This window comes from Capricornis sumatraensis, chromosome 8 (genome assembly GCF_032405125.1).
Source record: "Capricornis sumatraensis isolate serow.1 chromosome 8, serow.2, whole genome shotgun sequence".
Lineage (NCBI taxonomy): Eukaryota > Metazoa > Chordata > Mammalia > Artiodactyla > Bovidae > Capricornis > Capricornis sumatraensis.
In genome coordinates, this window is record NC_091076.1 from 105,023,413 (window position 1) to 105,043,900 (window position 20,488).

Here is a 20,488-nt window from a genome sequence, read left to right on the forward strand (position 1 = left end):
TCTTAGCTCAGATGCTTTTTCTTCCTTAGTAAGGAAATAACAGGGCAGCATGAGTCTTTGCTCAGATAAATACATTGCAGATATCTTCTCCTAGTCTCTGCTTACTTTTCACTCTCTCTTTTGAAAAATTATTTATGAGAGTTTCCTGGTAGCCTGGTGGTTAGGATTCGGTGCTTTCACTGCTGTGGCCCAGGTTCAATCCCTGGTCAGGGAACCGAGATCCCACAACCCATGCAGCCAAAAATAAAATAACCAAATACACTTTATTGAGACATAATTGACAGGTAACTATTGTGTTAGTGTGAGGTGTACAGCCTATTGACTTGACACATTTGTATATTGCAATATGATTACCACCAAATGTGGTTGCTAATACCCACCTCAGGGCATGCCGTTTTTCTTTTCTGTGGTGAGAAAACGTTTAAGACCTAGTCTCTTAGCAGCTTTGAAGTTCAATGCCTTTTTCATTCTTTTCATGGTATCTTTAGTTGAACAGAAGTTCTAAATGTTAATATAGTCCAGTTTATCTATTTTTTTATATGGTGGAACTTTTTTGTATCCTATTTAAGAAATGTTTCAAATACCAAAATCAGGAAGATGTTTTGGTTTTCCTCTAACATCTTTGTTTTACTTTTCACATTTAGGCTTGTCATCCACCTGGAATTGACCTGGGAGTGTGCTGTGAAGTAGGGGCCAAGGTTTTTTTTTTTTTTTCATACTTATTTATTTGGCTACTCTGGTCTTAGTTGTGGCAAGCAGGATCTTAGTTGCAGCATAGCTTCCTGACCAGGGATCAAACCCGGGCCCCCTGCACTGGGAGCTTGGGAGCTCAGAGTCAGCTGCTGGACCACCAGGGAAGTCCCAGGGCCAAGCTGCTTTTCCTTTTTTTTTTGTTTAAATTGACCCAATACCAACTGTGGAAAAGGCTGTCCATCCCTTTCTCACGGCGCTGCAAATCAGGTGGTTGTATCCAGTTTCTGCAGTAAAGAATCCACTCAGATCCAGCCTGAGGGTGGCAGGGGTGCAAAGGGGAGCGAGCCTGGTGGCCGGGTTCTGGGAGATCCTCAGGGAAGGGGCTGAATGGTCTCAGCAAGCTTCCTTTCGAAGCTCTTTGCTTTAGCTATCAGTTTTCACAGAGCTCCCTCGCCTCAGCCGTACCCCATGTCCCTGGGTCCCCGGGACTGTCAGATCCTCTGATGTATTCTCTGAGAAAACTGACTTTAAGAAAAAACAGGAAAAGTCTACAAGCAATAAATGCTGGAGAGGGTGTGGAGAAAAGGGAACCCTCTTACACTGTTGGTGGGAATGCAAACTAGTACAGCCACTATGGAGAACAGTGTGGAGATTCCTTAAAAAACTGGAAATAGAACTGCCTTATGACCCAGCAATCCCACTGCTGGGCATACACACTGAGGAAACCAGAATTAAAAGAGACACGTGTACCCCAATGTTCATCGCAGCACTGTTTATAATAGCCAGGACATGGAAGCAACCTGGATGTCCATCAGCAGATGAATGGATAAGAAAGCTGTGGTACATACACACAATGGAGTATTACTCAGCCATTAAAAATAATACATTTGAATCAGTTCTTATGAGGTGGATGAAACTGGAGCTGATTATACAGAATGAAGTAAGCCAGAAAGAAAAACACCAATACAGTATACTAACGCATAGAGATGGAATTTAGAAAGATGGTAACAATAACCTTGTATTCGAGACAGCAAAAGAGACACAGATGTATAGAACAGTCTTTTGGACTCTGTGGGAGAGGGCAAGGGTGGGATGATTTGGGAGAATGGCATTGAAACATGTATAAGAAACGAATCGCCAGTCTATGTTCGATGCAGGATACAGGATGCTTGGGGCTGGTGCACTGGGATGACCCAGAGGGATGGTATGGGGAGGGAGGTGGGAGGGGGGTTCAGGATGGGGAACACGTGTACACCCGTGGCAGATTCATGTTGATGTATGGCAAAACCAATACAATATTGTAAAGTAATTAGCCTCCAATTAAAATAAATAACTTTAAATTTAAAAAATTTAAAAAAAAAAAGAGAAAAATAAATGAGTTTTGAATCCCCCCCCCCAAAAAAAAAGAAAAAACAGGAATGTCTTAAAAAGGAGGAGGAGTTCACAGACATACCAGTGCCCTCTGCAGCCTGGCCTCCACGTGGTCCGGGGAGCCCCTGTTTGTGGATGTGTAATAAGAAGTCCCCCAGACGCCGTGTGCATGCGCTGGTGGGAGTAGGGACAGGTCAGCTCTGCTGCTCCATCAGCAGCCCTCAGCCAGAGGGGTCAGTCTCAGCTCCCCGCCAGCGCGTGCCTGGGTCTCCCTGCAGAATGCAAGCGGATTGTCTCAGACCTGAGCTTTGTGTTCTTCACTGGTTCGTGGTTGCTTTGAATCGAGTGCAGAGGTCACACTTGTGCGCTAGACCACTAGGGTCACAGCAGACAAGAGGCAAGCTTGCTCAGCTCTCATTTTACCTTAGACTGTGTCTCCCATGTCCTTCTAATCATAAACTGAGGATCTCAGAGAGCCTTCCAGTCACTGTGGTAAGAATTTTTATGCCTCCACGCAGAGAATGCGTGCTGTTCCCAGGAGGTTCAGTTCCAATAGACTATGTGGAAGATTTGCAGTCATTCTCCCAGGTAAAAGTGAGATGTGTCCTCAATTGTATTTACTCCAAGTGTTTTGGGATTCATGGATAAGAAATACTTATCTAACTGCTAATTTGTGCATTCTTTTTTCCAAAAATTCAAAATGGGATTACAGGTAGAATCTTTTTTTTAGAAAATAATATTGTCACAAATAATCATCACTAACGATCAGTTCAGTTCAGTCGCTCAGTCGTGTCCGACTCTTTGCGACCCCATGAATCCCAGCACGCCAGGCCTCCCTGTCCATCACCAACTCCCGGAGTTCACCCAAACTCATGTGCATCGAGTTGGTGATGCCATCCAGCCATCTCATCCTCTGTGGTCCCCTTTTCCTCCTGCCCCCAATCCCTCCCAGCATCGGGGTCTTTTCCAATGAGTCAACTCTTTGCATGAGTTGGCCAAAGTATTGGAGTTTCAGCCTCAGCATCAGTCCTTTCAATGACCACCCAGGACTCATCTTCTTTAAGATGGACTGGTTGGATCTCCTTGCAGTCCAAGAGACTCGCAAGGGTCTTCTCCAGGACCACAGTGATAACCTATATTTTCATAGCATGGTGTGATTTTTAGAACATTTTCTGTTTGCTCTTAATTCAGTATTCTGGCCTGGAGAATTCCATGGACTGTATAGTCTATGGGGTCGCAAATAGTCAGGCAACAACACTGAGCGACTTTCCTTATCTTCTTACTACTTACCCCATCTGATAGACAAGGGCTGTAAATCCCATTTTACAGATAAGGAAACTGATGCCACAGATGTTAAATTACTCACCCGAGAATAGAAGTAAGAACTTGGATCTTCCCTCCTGGTGTCTTTTTTTTTTTTTTAATATATATACTTTTATTACAAAATTAAAAAAAAACAAAACAAAAAGACAGCATTCTCGTTCTAGAAAACCCAAAAGTTGCTATTGATGCTAATTTCTATGAGTTTGCTGTGCTACCATATACAAGTCAAGAAATTAAAGAAACCATTAAATATATAGAAATATTTAACATCAGAAGCTTGAAACTCTACCTGTATGTAGTAGCCCCTCGAAAAGCCACAACTTGCATTTTTCAAAAAGTATTTTCTCTACGAAGAATCTTATCAACTATACAAAAATCTGTACAGTTTTTATACTGAAGCTAATATTGAGCTGCACTTGAATTCACATTCTTAGCAAAACAATTGCCTGAGCACACACGTACACTCCACACACATCATTACAAGATAGCCATTTATTCCTCACCTTCCTCCTCCTCCTCCTCATCTTCATCTTCTTCCTCCTCATCTTCTGGCTCCTTCTTCTTGGAGCCTGTCAGCCTGCCAGGGCCCTTTTCTCCCCCGCTTTAGTCTTCCCGTGGCACGGTATGCAGCAATATCCTTTTCGTATTTCTCCTTTAGCTTAGCTGCTTTCTGTTCATACGGCTGTTTATCTTTGGCTGACTGCTCAGACCACATTTCACTCAATTTGTTTTTGCAGTATCCCCAATGGATAAGCCGGGGTGTTCGCTTTTGATCTTTGGAGCAAAACAGGAAGAAGGCAGATGGAGGCCTTTTCGGAGCGTTGGGATCTTTTCTCTTTCCCTTCTTGTCACCTTTAGGAGGAACATAATTTTTCATCTACCTGTCGCAGCGAGCTTTGTCACTTTTTGCCATATCTCTGAACTTGGACTTTTCCTTGGCCGACATGGTCTTCCGTCTCTCGGAACATTTCTTGAAAAACTCTGCAAAATTGACTGAGGAGTCGGGGTGCTTCTTCTTGTGCTCCTTGAGGCAGGTCTGCACGAAGAAGGCATATGAAGACATCTTGCCCCGCGGCTTGTTGGGGTCGCCCTTCCCCATGCTGCTGCTGCTGCTGCTGCTGCGGTGGAGGCTGCGTGTCCACCTGGCGAAAGATTTTCCTCCGAGTTCCGCTCAGCGGCCGCATCTGACCGCTACGCTGCTGCCCCAGCTCCGTTGTGAACTGGTTCCCCTCCTGGTGTCTTATCAAATCGTTTCACTTGTATTCTTTGATTTCATGCTTGCACACAGCTCACTGGCAGGACCAGAGGATCCTATCTCCTATTTGAACTTAAAAAATATTGTTCCATAAAGCCTATATTAAAAAGCACGTGGCAAGAATTTCCCTGGCAATCTAATGGTTAAGATTCCGTACTTTCAATGCAGGGGACGTGGGTTTGATCCTTGGTTGGGAAACTAAGATTCCACATGCCACATGGTGCAGGCAAAACCAAAAACCAAAAAGCACATGGCAAGGAATTCCCTCATTGCCTGGTGGTCAGGACTTGGTGCTTCTATTGCTCTGCCCAGGGTTCAATCCCTGCTTCAGGAACTGAGATCCTTCAAGCCAAGCGGTGCTGCCAAAAAGAAAAAGAAAAGAAAAAAAAAAAAGTGGTGGGAGCGGGGTTCAGGATGCAGAACACATGTACACCCATGGCTGATTCATGTGAATGTATGGCAAAAACCACCACAATATTATAAAGTAATTAGCCTCCAATTTAAAAAAAAGGAATGTATATATGGGTAAAACTGAATCACTTTGCTATACAGCAGATTGGCACAACGTTGTAAATCAACGATACTTCAATTAAGAGTAAATTAAATAAAAAACACATGGCAGCCTGTTTTTTAGGTATTTTGTGAGTGTTAATTGTGCCAACCTGCTGTTTAGGGCAAATATTCAAAATCCAGGTGGTCACCGTGGGCACACACTGTGCTCCTCTGAAGGCTTTATTCATATCTTCATTCTACAGATACCGATTTTAATCATTTATGTGTGCTGGTCTAATCACCCTGGGTGATACGAAAATGTCTCTAGCATAGACTTTGCCCTCCAGTTTATCATCTCGCAGGAAGTTCAGACACATATACACAAAAGGGGAAGTGATAAATGAAGTGAAGACTGAGCTTCCAGAAGTTCTGAGAAACTTTACTTTGTGACATAAGTTTTGCTGACTTGGAAAGTGCTGCTAAACGCATGAACTTTTGGTTTGTTGTTTAAGGCTGTGTCTCTCAACAAACCAGGGCACAGAGAACTGCTGCGGTTTTCAACAGTGAAACTAAAGCTTCTGTGTTGCAGGAATTTCCTCGAAATTTCTTTGAAACATACTGAAACTCAGTACACACTCTTACCTCTTATTTCCTGTTGTCAGGGTCCACCCCAGCTTACGGGAAACTATAGGTATCTGTGTTGCATTTCAAAGAAAAATTTGGTTAATTTTTTTCAGCTTTTAAAGAGATGCAAAATGACCTTATATTGTAAGAAAAGTGGTGTGTTTTTTTTTTTTTTTTACCAAAGTCTATAAAAAAGACTTCTGGGTCAAATAATGTGGTTATATGTAGATAGCATCCCTGAATGGCACACTTATTTCACTCAACTAAAATAGTAGCTCTGATTATTACAGAAATGAATCAGACGTGTGCTTTATCTTTAGAAGACAGCTCTGACAAAGCGGGCTTTGCGGTAAAAGTTGCTATAATTATAGAATAGAATGTAGTCCCATAGTTTCCATTTATTAAAAATGTAAATGCTTTTAATACCAAAGGTGCATGTTCTCTGCTAACCCAGACTGTTAAATGGTTTCTTAAAGACTGAGAGGGAGATGACTTCCCTGTCGGTCCAGTGGTTAAGACTGAGCTTCTACCGCAGGGAGCAGGGGCTTCCTCCCCTGGTGAGGAACTGAGATCCCACAGCCACGTGGTACAGCAAAAAAAAAGTTAGCCCAGGCACTTAATAGAAGTGATGATAGTAATAAGTACCAGTGCCATTTACAGTCAACACAGTTATTTCACCGTTAACAGTCCAGCTGTTTTCTCCCAGCCCCAAAGCACCCTCTAAGGTGAGCAGGGGTAATGTTCGGGAAGTCTTCTCCCAGGTTTCTCCACTTCCAGGCTCTGCCAAGAGGGGATGCTAACGAGTCTGCAGGCTCGGAGGAGGAGGAAGCGTGGTACCCAGAGGTGCCAGCTTCTGGGAGCCTCTAAGATCTGATAGCCCCAACCTCGCCCCCCCGGTCCCCTCAGCACTGGGGACAGTGGCGGCCTCCCCGAGGTGACTGTGTCAGCTCGGTGTCCCTTTTTTGTGTTTGGGTTCTCCAGTGCCCGTTTAACCAGTTCCTTCTATTAAATTCTCTGTTAAAATGCTTGGTGTGGTTTGTTTTCCTGACTGGACCTTGATTAATATAACCTTTACTCTCTCAAATTGTAAGGCAGCTATTATCAGGCATATTTTACTGGTGAGCACGTGGAGACTTAGGGTACAGCGGTTTGTGTAGAATTGCACAACCGCTAGTACAAGAGCCGAGACAGGCCCACCTTCCATTGTGAGATCCTCTGCTTCCCATTCCTTCTCGTCCTTTCTCTTGCTTAACTTCCTCCCTTCCTTTTTCTTTTTTTTAATAATTTTATACCAAAAGGAAAAGGACTTCTCTGGCAGTCCAGTGGTTAAGATTTTGCACTTCCACTGTAGAAGATACAGGTTCAATCCCTGGTCGGGGGACTAAGATCCCACATGACCCTCTGCACAGCCCAAATAATAATAATAATAATAATAATTTTATCCTTAACAGAAGAACTGCAAAGGTAGTAGGAAATTCTGGTATACCCTTCACCCAGCTTTCTCTGATGTTAATGTCTTATACAACCATGAAGCATTTATCCAAACTAAAAATTAGCATATGAACATTACTATTTTTCAAAGCTACAGATTTTATTAGGACTACACCAGTGTTTCCATTAATGTCTTTTTTTTAAGTTCCAGATTACCTTTGGTTGTTATGTCTCCTTTATCTCGTCCAATCTTTACAGTTTCTGTTTTTCCTTGTTTTTCACAACTGTGACAATTTTGAGATGTATAGTTAGATATTTTGTAGATCTCCCATCAGTTTGGGTTTTCTGAGGTTTTCTTGTGATTAGATTAGAATTATGGTTTTGGAGGAAGAACACCACAGAGGTAAGTGCCCTTCTTACTACATCAAATCAGAGGCACATAATAGTTCATGCGACTCCCAGTGATGGCAACCTTGATCACTTAGTCAAGGTGGGTGTCTGTCAGGCTTACCCACTATAAATCTTTCCTTTTCCATAATTTATTTGTTTAGAAGCTAGTTACTAAATCCTCTTGCTGAACTTTTGACTTCCCACTTAATCCTCGGGCTCTGCTTTCTTGGAAGATTATTAACTAGTGCTTAAAGAATCTTTGTATTAATTGACTAGGCTGAGAATTATAAACCCAGGAGCCAGACTAACCATGCTAAGATTTATGGCTGTGTATTGCTTCTTGGAAAATTATTAGCTGTTGCACCATTTTTGCCTTGCACTATGTTTAAACATGAAACTTGGCTATTTTTAGTCTCAGAAAGCTTATGGTTAATGCTAGGACACCTTCTTTTACTTGATGAACTGGAATCACCTCTGACAAGCCCAGAAAGATGATCAGAAGCCCAGGGTCTTAATAGCATGCAGGAAATCAGTAAAAAGCATAAGAGACAGAGAGAAGTAGTTGCTGAGAAAAAGGGAAGGAAAATTGGAAGGGCTGAAGAATGCGGTTCAAGGAGTGGAAATTTACAAGGATGAATGAGAGGTGACAGGTAACAGATGGAGAGACACAGAGATCTCAGATAGGAGGTCAAAGAAAGGTTAAGGATGGAACACAGGATGAGAGAGAAGCCTGTGATGTGAATCAGCCTTGAGGCTGGACTCTGGACTTGATATATTATAAATTATATGATATATATATAAATAATATAAATTATATAATATAAATTATATAATATATATAAGTTATATATATATAATATAAATATTTTTCCTGAGATTTACCATCTAGGATATAAGATTTATACTTCTAGCTCTAGATTTCATTATGAACAGACTTTAAGTGACCTTAGGCCTCAATATCAGAGAAGGCAGTGGCACCCCACTCCAGTACTCTTGCCTGGAAAAGCCCATGGACGGAGGAGCCTGGTGGGCTGCAGTCCATGGGGTTGCTAAGAGTCGGACACGACTGAGAGACTTCACTTTCACTTTTCACTTTCATGTATTGGAGAAGGAAATGGCAACCCACTCCAGTATTCTTGCCTGGAGAATCCCAGGGACGGTGGAGCCTGGTGGGCTGCCGTCTGTGGGGTCACACAGAGTCGGACACGACTAAAGCGACCTAGCAGCAGCAGCAGGCTTCAATATAATATATCTAATATATAAACCAGAGAAAGTAGTTCAGTTGGTTTACATAGCCTTGGCTAATCACTGTTATTAAGGAGTGACTGAAGAATAATCAGAGCTCTCAGAACTTCTAGAGGCTTAGCAAGACAAAATGAAGCAGATGGTGCCTTGTTAAATTAGCTACAAATTACAGATCTTAATATTAACAATTTAGAAATGAAAACTATCAGACATATGCTATAGGCTTTTATTTTATACTGTTTTGTTCTAATTATATGGGATTTCCATATCTCATGAGTGACTAAACAAAATAAAATCTCATTAGAGTTTTTGAGTCACTAATGGCCTTCTTCCTAAGCCTGAGGCTGTATCTGCAAATATGTAGCTTAGCCAAGATAACAGACCTCACCTGGGCTTAGAATTCTGTATTTGATTGACTTGGTGGTGATATAGTCACTAAGTCGTATCTGACTCTTGCGACCCCATAGACTGTAGTCCGTCAGGCTCCTCTGTCCATGGGATTCTCCAGGCAAGAATACTGGAGTGGGTTGCCATTTCCTTCTCCAGAGGATCTTCCCAATCCAGGGATCGAACCCGGACTCCTGCATTGCAAGCAGAATCTTTACCGACTAAGCTACCAGGGAATTGGCTTAGAAATCTGTATAAACTTAACTGTTTCTATATTTCATACTGTTATTCTTTTACTGGAGCCGAGATTCCTTTTTTTTCCCAAGATTTTTAAAAATGTGAGCCATTCTTTTTAAAGTCTTTTGAATTGGTTGCAGTATTGCTTCTGTTTCATGTTTTGGTTTTTTAGCCACGAGGCATGTGGGATAGCTTCCTGACAAGGGATCAAACCCTCACCTCCTGCATTGGAAGGCCAAGTCTTAACCGCTGGACCACCAGGGAAGTCCCTGAAAAGCTGGGATTTCTAACACAGCAGACTTCAGATGTGATCAAGCGCATTCAGGGTGGTATGGCCGTACACAATAGCTGACCTCAGAGCATATTTCCCTTCTAGCAATTTGAGAGATGGAGACTTGAAACTTGTAATTGATCTTGAATCTTACATAGGTAGGTTACAGTCAGTATACTTCAGGAGGCGTACAGGTGGGCAGCTTGGAGTTTTTCAACTTGAACATCAACTTCGTTTTTAGTTTAGGTTTTTAAATATTTATTTACTTGTCTGTACCAGGTCTTGGTTGCAGCACACGGGATCTTCTGTCTTCATTGCAGCGTGTGGGATGTAGTTCCCTGACCAGGTATTGAACCCAGGGCCCCCCGCATTGGGAGTGCGGAGTCTTAGCCACTGGACCACCAGGGAAGTCCCAGTTTTTAGTTTTTGAAATATAGACTGGGGAAGACTTTAGTCCACTTGGCCTCCTTAATAATTGGCCTGTTGAAAATGCCTCTGTGTTTAAAAAAAAAAAAAAGACTGGAAAACTAACACTTGGTGGCATTAGAACATTCATATTAAAAAATAAAAAACATTCATATGCTTCTTTGGAAAAAAATATGTTGTATATTTAAAAATGCCTATTTTGGCTGATGCTGGTGCTTATCCTTCTGGGCACATTCTTTACATACAGGATTAGACGTCTTGAAATCTCATACTTAAAAGTGAATTCTTGTTTGTGGGCTAGGTTACCAGTCTCCTGACTAGATGAAATCTGAAAGTCAGGCATCTATAATAGAATGCTGGTCTGAAGGGAGTCATTTCTCTGACGATTAGTCATTATTTACCAACTTAACTGGAGGGAAGAGATAACGGTGTCTGCTTTACTAAAAGCCCCTTTTTTCCCTTTTAATGCTCCTTAAAATTAGCTGGTGTCAGGCAGAACCCTCTGTATCTAGAAGTCAGGAACCGGAAGTCAAGTAGGTTTCACTTGTGATCAAAACCACGCATTTGATGTCAGAGTGTACAGAACCCATTGCCTGGTCTGAGTACTCCTGAGCAATGTGACCCAAATCATAATAGAGGGAGAAAATGGGTCTGTGATGGTTGTTAATGGAGACCTGGGCGATTTTGTGATGGGTGCTTCTCTGCAGTGACTCTTTCATCACCTGTTAAGAGAGAACTGGGTTATTGGGCATACCCATAATAGGGCTTAAGTATTTTGGAAAGGTCAACCTTAGAGGCAGTATCATGTAGCCAGGACATTGGTCCTGTGTGCCCCTTGCCAGAGGGCCTGGCGGAAGAGTTAACAGATTATAAATAGACTGCCATCTTGGATGAATTCCTTTGGTAACCAGACCTGAACACAGAGCATCTTTGAGTAAAGGTCATCTTGTGACCCCCTCTCGGTGTCTCCCTCACGTCTTCAATTTGAGTGGAAAGGATGTCTTTTCACATCTTGTCAGCTTTGTGGTTACCAGTCTTTCTACACAAGTGATTGATTCCCCACGAGAATTGGATGGAAAATTGACATAAAGGGGTTTTACTGCTGTAAATATAGCTCATTGACGTTTCGGTGGACAGCAGGCACAATACAGCCTGTCCCAGGGCTGCAGCTGGTTAAATAGGGAAATTTGTATTCATTTCACAGCTTTCAACCAGAGTAAACTGTTCTCCCCAACACGGATCTCAAGAAAATGTTCTGAAATATCACCAGTCTAAAAATATCCACTGGTAAAGTTTTGGACACACTATGTAACTGAGAAGAGGGGAAGTAGAGAAGGCTGAGAAAATAACCAAACATCAAATAAAAAGGAACTGAAATTTAAATAGAAAAGCCCTAAAATCTATAAAAGCAAGCACTTATGTAAAAGAGTGCTGTAAATGAGCTATTCATATGACCCCAGATGTTGATTTCCATATTGATTATTATTTGATTCTCTGACACAAGTGTTACGTGTCTGCTATGTATACAATTAGTACTTTTCTATTTTCATCATAGTTTGTCCAAAAATAATCTCCTTTCTCTTCAGAAGCAGATTTTTGGCGTTCGGGGCTTTTTGCTTCATAAGTGAAAAACTGCGTTAGCTTGCGTTCCTTTGTTTTTCTTCTGTGTCCCTCTCCCTTCTTTCCTATTAAGTTTCCCTTCAGGGAATGTGTATTGCAGGATTGTTCGTAAGAGTGAAAACTAGAGATAGAGCAGGTGTTCCATCAATAAAAGATTAGTGAATACATGATGGGCTGAGATAGACTTCTCTAGAAAAGAACCAGGGCTCCTTGGAGACATGATAGGTTCAAGGAAGGGGACAGAAAAACAGAAGGTGAACCTGGAGTATCTTTCTGTGCCAGAAAGTAAGCAAGTGCTTCAACAAGTGATTGGAGGAGGGGGGACCCCCCTGGTGGTCCTGTGGTTAAGAATCCGCTTGCCAATGGAGGGGATTCAGGTCTGGGAACTAAGATCCCACATGCCACAGGGCAGCTAAGCCCGTGCACCAAAACTCCTAGGCGCTGCAACGAAGACCCAGGGCAGCCAAAAATAATAGGCAGTTTTTTTAAAGTGGTGGGGACAAGTCTAAAGGACCCAGGAGCCACTGAGTGATCTCCTGCAGGCCATATCCAGGCTTCTCTGTGGGTATGTGGTCAGGCCCAAAGTTAATGGCAAATGTTAGCAAATTGTGTACCTTTGAAAATCCTTTTTATTGAAATTAATTATTCATTTTTATGACTGGATTATAGTCCCTTTTACAGACTACTGGGAATCGCCCAATAATTTACAACTGAAGTAAGACGTTCTGTAATCTCGTATGCACTGGGACCATATTCTTTTCAACAAAAATGTGCAAAAGTAGGGGGTAGTTTAACAAAATATTTGAAATTAGGATGGCTAGAAAATCTAGGATACATGGCTGATACACACACACATATGTGTGTGTATAAATGTATACATATGTGTTGTTGTTGTTCAGTTGCTTAGTCGTGTCTGACTCTCTGTGACCCCATGAACTGCAGCACACCAGGCTTCCGTGTCCTTCACTATCTCCCTGAGGTTGTTCAAACTCACGTCTGTTGAGTTGATGTTGCCATCCAACCATCTCATCCCCTGTCACCCCCTTCTCCTCCTGCCCTGTCTTTCCCAGCATCAGGGTCTTTTCCAAAGAGTCAGCTCTTGGCATCAGGTGGCCACAGTATTGGAGCCTCAGCTTCAGCATCAGTCCTTCCAGTGAATATTCAGGGATGAACGTGTACACACACGTTCATATCCGAATCAGATCTCTGTAAACTGGCAATTCCACATTCGGTCACCAGGTGGCGCCTGGCTGGTGTAAGAAAAATGTACAAGGAAACTGATGAACACCAGAATAAAAGGCCAAGGAGGAACTTGCTTTGTGTTCACACAAAGCCTTCATCAGCAACCCCTGGGGACTCACTGAAAGAGTTCCTCTGGCTGAGTGCTATACCACCTTCTCCGTGAAGCCGTTCCATATTACCTCAGCCAGAAACAGTCACTTCCTTATAGCTGCCCTTTTGTTTGGCTTTTCTCTGCTTAACGTTCCGGTTACTTGTGTAGCAATATCATCTTCCTTATAATGCTGCTTCCTGAAAGAGCAGGACGTTGTCTTTTCCACTTGAAGTGTCTCTTTACACCCAGCACTGAGGGTTGCGGATAAGACTCTGATTGGGTTAATGAAAGGCTGCTCAGGCAGAAGCTTTGGTAGGTAGGAGCCTACAAACCGGGTTCGTTTCTCCTAAAGAGATTTTCAGTGGTTTTCTTTTGTGGTGGGGGAGAGAGAGAAAGAGCTAAAATGTAAGCATGGATTTATTATACTAGAAAGGCTGTATGCGTGTGTGTTTAGTTACTCACTCATGTCCAACTCCTTGCGACCCCATGGCCTGTATAGCCTGCCAGGCTCCTCTGTCTTCAAGCAAGAATGTTGGAGTGGATAGCCATTCCCTTCTCTAGGGAACCTTCCCGACTCAGGGATTGAACCTGATCTCCTGCATCGGCAAGCAGGTTCTTTACCACCGAGCTACCAGGGAAGCCCACCATGAAGGACAGTTGGTCTATATAAACAGTTGATCCCGGGATGCCTTTCCTTGAGCGCTGAATAGTTTGCGTTCCCTTGCCAGTTATCATCAAATGTAACATTCTAAGTGGGAGATGAGGAACACCAGCTTTCCCCCCACCCTTTCCTTTTGTTTCTCCTCTTTGTGGGGAGGATGTGGAGAAGGGGCCAAGAGTGAAGGGAGAACCTCTAATTTTTTTTTTTTTTTTTAAACTCAGGTAGGAGTTACGGGCAACTCTCAAGTACCCGTGCAAATAAATATGATTAACTTCACTACTCCAGAAAAAAATTTTAATCCCAAAGTCATTTATTTTGGCTTTAGAATAGACAAGCATTTGTGTCGGGATTTCCTGCCTAATTACTTTTTGCTTAAGCTTATTTAAGAATTGTTTTAAATTCCTTCAGTGTGACAGCCCAGCAAAATGGTCAGGGGTGGGGTGGAGAAATGGGCCACAGATGGGGTCTGAACCAGGATTTCAGCTTTCCTATATAAAAGCCTCCTGATACGCTGCATGCAGGAGAGCAACGTTGAAATTAGCTTTCTGGAGAACTATTTGGCAACATAGTTTTAAGAGTCTTAAAAATATGCTTACTCTTTGATCCAGTAATTCCACTTCTAGGAATTTGTCCTAAGGAAATAATCAAGCAGGCACGCAGAAATGTAGGGACAAGGCATTCACCGTAACATTAAAAAAAAAAAGTAAAACCCTAACTGGAAATATTGAATAATGTGGAATTGATTAAAGTAGGCCCCGTCTTCATTGTGGCACGTTGGATCTTTAGTTGCGGCATGTGGGATCTAGTTCCGTGACCAGGGATTGAACCTGGAACCCTGGCATTGGGAGCATGGAGTCTTAGCCAGTAGACCACCAGAAAGTGTTAGTTGCTCAGTCATGTCCAACTCTTTGCAACCCCATGGACTGGGGCCCTCCAGGCTTCTCTGTCCATGGGATTCTTCAGGCAAGAATACTGGAGTGGGTAGCCATTCCCTTCTCCAGGGGATCTTCCCTACCCAGGGATCAAACCTGGGTCTCCTGGATTGTAGGCAGATTCTTTACCATCTGAGCCACCAGGGAGGCCCAGACCACCAGGGAAGTCCCTCAATGTATTCTCTTAAGGGTCATATTCACACACATGAAGTATCAGCAATCACACTGAATACACAAAATCAGATGTATAATACCATAGATTCAATTATATTTCCCAAGTAAAAGAGTTACAGTCAGCAAAAATCCATGAAAGCAGAATTTCGTGTAGATGTTCTGTTTTCTGAAAGCAGCAGAAGGGAGCAGACTCTTCAGAGCTAGGAGGACCACGTTTTTGCACAGCTTCAAACACTAATAGGTTTTTGGGGAGCTGTGTGTAAAAAATGTTTACTGCCCAAGTGACATTATAAGAATACCAGGAGCATTGTAGATCACCCTGATTCATCTTCTCCAAGCAATTCCCAATTAAATGTTTTACTATGTCCCCCTTTCTTACTTCCTCATTGTCATCACCTCACAACTCCAAACCCAGATGTCTAAACGGGGAGAGAGTGAAAGTGTAAGGTAAACAATGGACAATCGAAAGCCTTTGATGACCCCAGAAGAGCTCTTGGCTCATGGGTTTTTGTTTGTTTGTTTGTTTTCTAAAAACCCTCTGCTTTATATGATCAGCTGCGGAGGAAATTTGTTTTTCACTGTTTGCGGGCCTTCACTGTACACACATTGAGGTTCTCTTGTGTTTGCAGTTCCTAAATTCTTCACACACCATGCGGCTTCGCTGGAGGAAAATCCTTGCAGGTCCGGCTCCCCGTGGTGTAAGGTCAGGCGGAAAAGCCTTTTGTGATTAACTCGGCCACCGTGTGTCGCATGGTATTTGGAACTGCAGTGGGAGCTTTTATTAGTTGTCCACATTTTGAATGCTGACTCACATAAGCTTCATCTAATGGGAAAGGCAGATAAATGTAGCATTTTGGATGCCGGAACACTGCCACCTTGCCCTCCCAGCAGCTGTGACCTTGAGCAGGCTCACTTACTATGGTGATCGGTCTTTCTAAACACACTCTCTTCTCCCACTTTGTCTCTGACACAGTTTCCTTACGCAGCCCCTCCTCCCCAAGAACCAGTGAAGACTTTGAGAAGCCTGATCAACATCCGAAAGGACACACTGAGACTCGTCAAGTAAGTCCAGGTTCCCAGCTGGGGCCAGGTTCCCGGCGCCCTTCTTCAGGCAGGGGCAGCCAACTCCCCAGGGGACCCACAGAACTGTTTCCGCCAGACCCAGAGCCCGGCCTCCAGGCCGTGGGCTGCGTGCATGAGATGTTTCTGCACCTGGATCGTTCAGAACTTTCTGAGACAGTCATTGTTGGTGAGGAACCTTCTCTTTTCTGAAAGCCATCGTGGTTATCCCAACCTGATGAACTGTCCAAAACAAAGAATTGTTGGGGGAGAAAGTGAATTTTGCAGATACCCGGACAAACCTATGTGAAAATGGGATATTTGAACTTGGCACAGGAAGTCCTTATTTTCCTGCTTATATTTACTTTTGGATTTATTCTTAATCTCATGTGCCTTTCCTCTGGCACCCTGGGTTTGCTGTTTAATCACCATTGTCAGTATTAGTTATCATCAGCATCTGCCTTCTTTGTGCTATCTCTGAGATTGTGTGTGTGTGTGTGTATGTGTGTGTGTGGCTGCACTGTGTGGCTTGTGGGATCTTAGTTCCCCAACTAGGGATTGAACTTACACCTCCTGCAGTGGAAGTTCAGAGTCTTAAATGCTGTACCACCAGGGAAGCCCCAGAGATAGTATGATTTTTAAACCGATGCTGCCCTCCGGATAGCAAGTCTGTCTACCAAGAGTTTGGGTTCGAATTAGTGATTAATACATAGAGAACTAAGCAGCGGAGGGGAGAGAAAAAAAAAGCACAAACTCTAATAAAAGCTTATGCCGGAAAAGGAAAATGATTAGAGATTACTCTGTGGCTGAGCTGGGAGTAATGTTGATAGACTCACATTTGTATAGAGGAAGATGTGCTGAGCTAACAAAATCATGGTGTATTACACGGGGGAGGGGGCACCCCTGTGTGGAGCAGAGGGAAGGAAGGGAAAGAACGTCTTGGGACTTCCCTGGTGGCTCAGTGTTAAGAATCTGCCTGCCAGCGCAGGGGACACAGGTTCAGTCCCTGGTCCAGAAAGATCCCGCCTGCCACAGGGCAGCTAAGCCCATGCGCCACAAATACCGAGTCCACGCTCTAGAGCCTGGGCTCTGCAACAGAAGTCACCACACCTGGAAAAACCCGCACGCAGCACCGACATCAACAAATAATAATTTTTTAAAAACTTTAAAAAAGGAAAGCCTTGTTCCCATAGTAGAAGGTCAATAGACAACGCCTAAAGCTGAAAAAGTAACCTGAGCCTGTTATTGCAAAACATGCAGGTAAATGCCAAAAACAGTCAGCTGCAGAGGGAAAGGCGGTTTTCTCTGAAGAAGCGGAAAATGGGCAGAAAGAGACCCGCTGCGTTTTTGTCACTAGCCTTGTGGAAACTATTTAAACAATGGCATGAGTAGCTTTGATTAAAGTAAAAGCTATTTTTTAAAAGTCTGGCAAACGCATAAGGCGTTTAACGGTGGCACCATGAAGTATCAGAAATTGCCTAAATTCCCCCCATAGGACTAACAGGTGCTCTGCCGTCATTCATAATGAGGGTGGAGGCCTACGTGTGTGATCACAGAGGGTAGCCCACAGTATATTCAGTTTAAAAAGGAAGAGAAGGGACTTCCTTGGTGCTCCAGTGGGTAAGACTCAGGCATCCAATGCAGGAGGCCCGAGTTCCATCCCTGGTCAGGGAATTAGATCCCATATGGCGACACCCAGAGTCTGTATGCTGCAGCTAAGATCCAGCACAGCCATTAAAATAAACAAATAAATAAATTTTTATAAAATAGAAAAGGGAGGGAATTCCCTGGCAGTTCAGGGAACAAAGATCCCTGAACTGTTCCCCTTGCTTCCACTGCAGGGGCCATGGGTGGGTTCAGTCTCTGACCAGGGAGCTAGGATCCCACCAAAAGAAAAGGAAAAAAAAGATCACTGTAAACATGTTAATGGGCTACCCCCGAATGCCTAGTCTTTGTGGTTTTCTAGATGTGCCGAGGAAGTGAAGACCGCTGGGGACGAGGCGGGCGGAGCGAAAGTCCACTACAACGTGGAGTTCACCTTTGACACAGATGCTCGGGTGGCCATCACCATCTATTATCAGGCCACCGAAGAGTTCCAGAATGGCATCGCCAGGTAAGAACGAGGGGCCAGGAGAGCCACGTCCTTCCCACACAGGCCAGGGTCCACGCCTGACGCGCTCCCCTGCAGAGGAAAACATTCTTTCTCGACACTCAGGCGAGAACTGTTCCTGAATTTGGATTTTCTTACTTACACAGTCTTACTTGTTCACTTTTTCTCTTCAAACTATGCCATCTTGGTTCAGGGACAGGTAGCAGCATATTCCTTCAGGTCATCACGATGCTGTTAGAAACCGATTAAGCTGGGTCAACTTCCTGGTCTAGTGGCTAAGACTCTACATTCCCAATGCAGGGGGCCCGGGGTTCAATCCCTGGGCAGGGAACCTAGATCTCGCATACCCCAAATAAATAAATTTCTTTATTTAGCACAGCCAAATAAATATTTTAAAAATCTTTTAAGCTACATTTCTGTGGGTATGTGGGTTGAATAGATACCTTTTAAAAATTACTTATTTACTTACTTATTTTTGGCTGTGTTAGGTCTTAGCTGTGGCATGATCTTCACTGCAGCATACAGGATCTTTTCCTTGCAGCAGGAGGATTAGTTGTCCCAAAGCGGGTGGGATCTTTGTTCCCTGATCAGGGATCAAACCTGCATCCCCTGCATTGGAAGGCGGATTCTTAATCACTAAACCACCAACGCTCAGTCACTCAGTTATGTCCGACTCTTTGCGGCCACATGGACTGTAGCCCGCCAGGCTCCTCCATCCACGGGATTCTCCAGGCAAGAATGCTGGAGTGGGTTGCCATTTCCTCCTCCAGGGGATCTTCCTGACCTGGGGATCAAACCCTGGGATCAAACCCAAGTCTCTTGCGTCACCTGCATTGGCAGGCAGAGCCTTTACCACTAGCGCCACCTGGGAAGCCCTCATAGGGAAGTCCCTAAATAGATAACTTCAATAGCACCACCAAGCAAGGGCAAAGAAAGGAGATTATAAGGAGATCTTTTTTCTTTTTTCTGTTCCACTCTATACTGAGAGCCTGTTGATAATTGACAGCAGACACGGAACAGAGGAAACCATCAGATCCTCTGGGCGAGACGGTAACTTGTGCTTTGCTTCCCACTTTGACCAACAGCTACATCCCCAAAGACAACAGCCTGCAATCGGAGACGGTGCATTACAAGCGCGGGGTGTGCCAGCAATTCTGCCTGCCCTCGCACACCGTGGACCCCTCCGAGTGGGCGGAAGAGGAGGTGAGCAGCCGGCGGCCGCCAGGAGAAAGCGCAGGGCAGGTTCCGCGCACAGGCCCGCAGGGCACGGAAGATCCTTGGGACCCTGGCTGGCAGCACAGGACCGGCCCTGGTGCTTGAAGGCATGCTCCCCTTTAGCCTTCTGATGCCTTCATGCCCCGGGAAGGACACAACTAATTTTTCTATCCCAGAGCAGCCCCATTAGCCTAGGATATTTTGAGAAAGTAGTGCCCAAAGGAAAGACCTACAGGTTACAAACCTTTACATCTATGAGGTTTCTTACAGAGAGACTGGTGGCCTTCAACTCAATGGACTTAGGTAGTTGGAAAAGGCAACCCACTCCAGGATGCTTGCCTGGAAAATCCCAGGGACAGAGGAGCCTGGTGGGCTAAAGTCCATGCTGTTGCGAGAGTGGGACACGACTTAGAGACTAAATGACCAGGTAGGCACCAGGTTGACGGGTGAGGAGCTACAAGGAAGTTAAGGCCTCCCTTTCTGGTGGATAACTGTGCCCTTTGGATGTGAGGCCCCCTCCCTTTGGATGTAAGGCCCCCTCCTCCCTCCCTTTTTCTCTTCTTTCCCTTCAGCTTGGCTTCGACCTAGACAGAGAGGTTTACCCGTTGGTGGTCCATGCCGTGGTGGATGAAGGTGATGGTACGGGTGCTTCCCATCTTCTGGGCTGCACGTGGGCCCATTTGTGGCAGGCAGGCTGGCAGCAACTGCGGCCTCCGATCCACAAGGGCCCTCTGTGGGCGTCAGTTTCCACATCCCAGTGCCCTCTTGCTCCCAGCCTCCTCGGGCACCGACAGTCCTACTGGGTGACTTAACCTGCCCCTTGCTGTGAAGCCAGAGGGTCACGGGCTCGGGGAAGGTGGGTGGGGTCAAGCTGTATCATTAGCGGTCTTCTCCCCCATCCGTGTGCCTTTCTTTCTTTCAGAGTATTTTGGCCATTGCCACGTCCTGCTGGGCACTTTTGAAAAGGTCAGTGGGTGACGTTACGGGACTTGCTTTGGTACGCACTGCTGTCTCTCCTCCGAGGTCACGTGGAGGCCCCTTCTGTGGCTGCCTGGGCTTGGCAGGGCGGGTCTGGCTGGGAGGCTGCGGGAAGCCGGTGGGGAGCACCCCTCTGCACACCCAGGGCCACACAGGGCCGAGTTCCAGCTCAGCCACTAGCTTGCTGATGCCCCTTGACTCCTTAGGCCTCGTTTTGTCTTCTCAAATCGGAAGGGCTAGACTACATGCTTGAGGACCCTT

General features: G+C 44.5%; 1 protein-coding gene, 1 non-coding gene and 1 pseudogene across 3 annotated transcripts in view; 1 reads left to right on the top strand and 2 right to left on the bottom strand.

The window, feature by feature from the left end:
• RNF157 (ring finger protein 157) overlaps positions 1–20,488 on the top strand; it is a 77,821-nt gene that overhangs the window by 36,763 nt on the left and 20,570 nt on the right. For both annotated transcript variants that reach the window (XM_068977901.1, XM_068977902.1), the window contains exons 3-7: positions 15,839–15,927; positions 17,891–18,037; positions 19,120–19,237; positions 19,822–19,888; positions 20,172–20,215. In XM_068977901.1, coding sequence (XP_068834002.1) covers positions 15,839–15,927; positions 17,891–18,037; positions 19,120–19,237; positions 19,822–19,888; positions 20,172–20,215 — 465 coding nt within the window. The remainder of the gene's footprint in view (positions 1–15,838; positions 15,928–17,890; positions 18,038–19,119; positions 19,238–19,821; positions 19,889–20,171; positions 20,216–20,488) is intronic.
• Positions 3,880–4,486, bottom strand: LOC138084270 (high mobility group protein B2 pseudogene; annotated as a pseudogene).
• On the bottom strand, positions 10,054–10,127 carry TRNAG-CCC (transfer RNA glycine (anticodon CCC)). The gene has a single exon. It is a non-coding gene; the product is annotated as a tRNA-Gly (tRNA).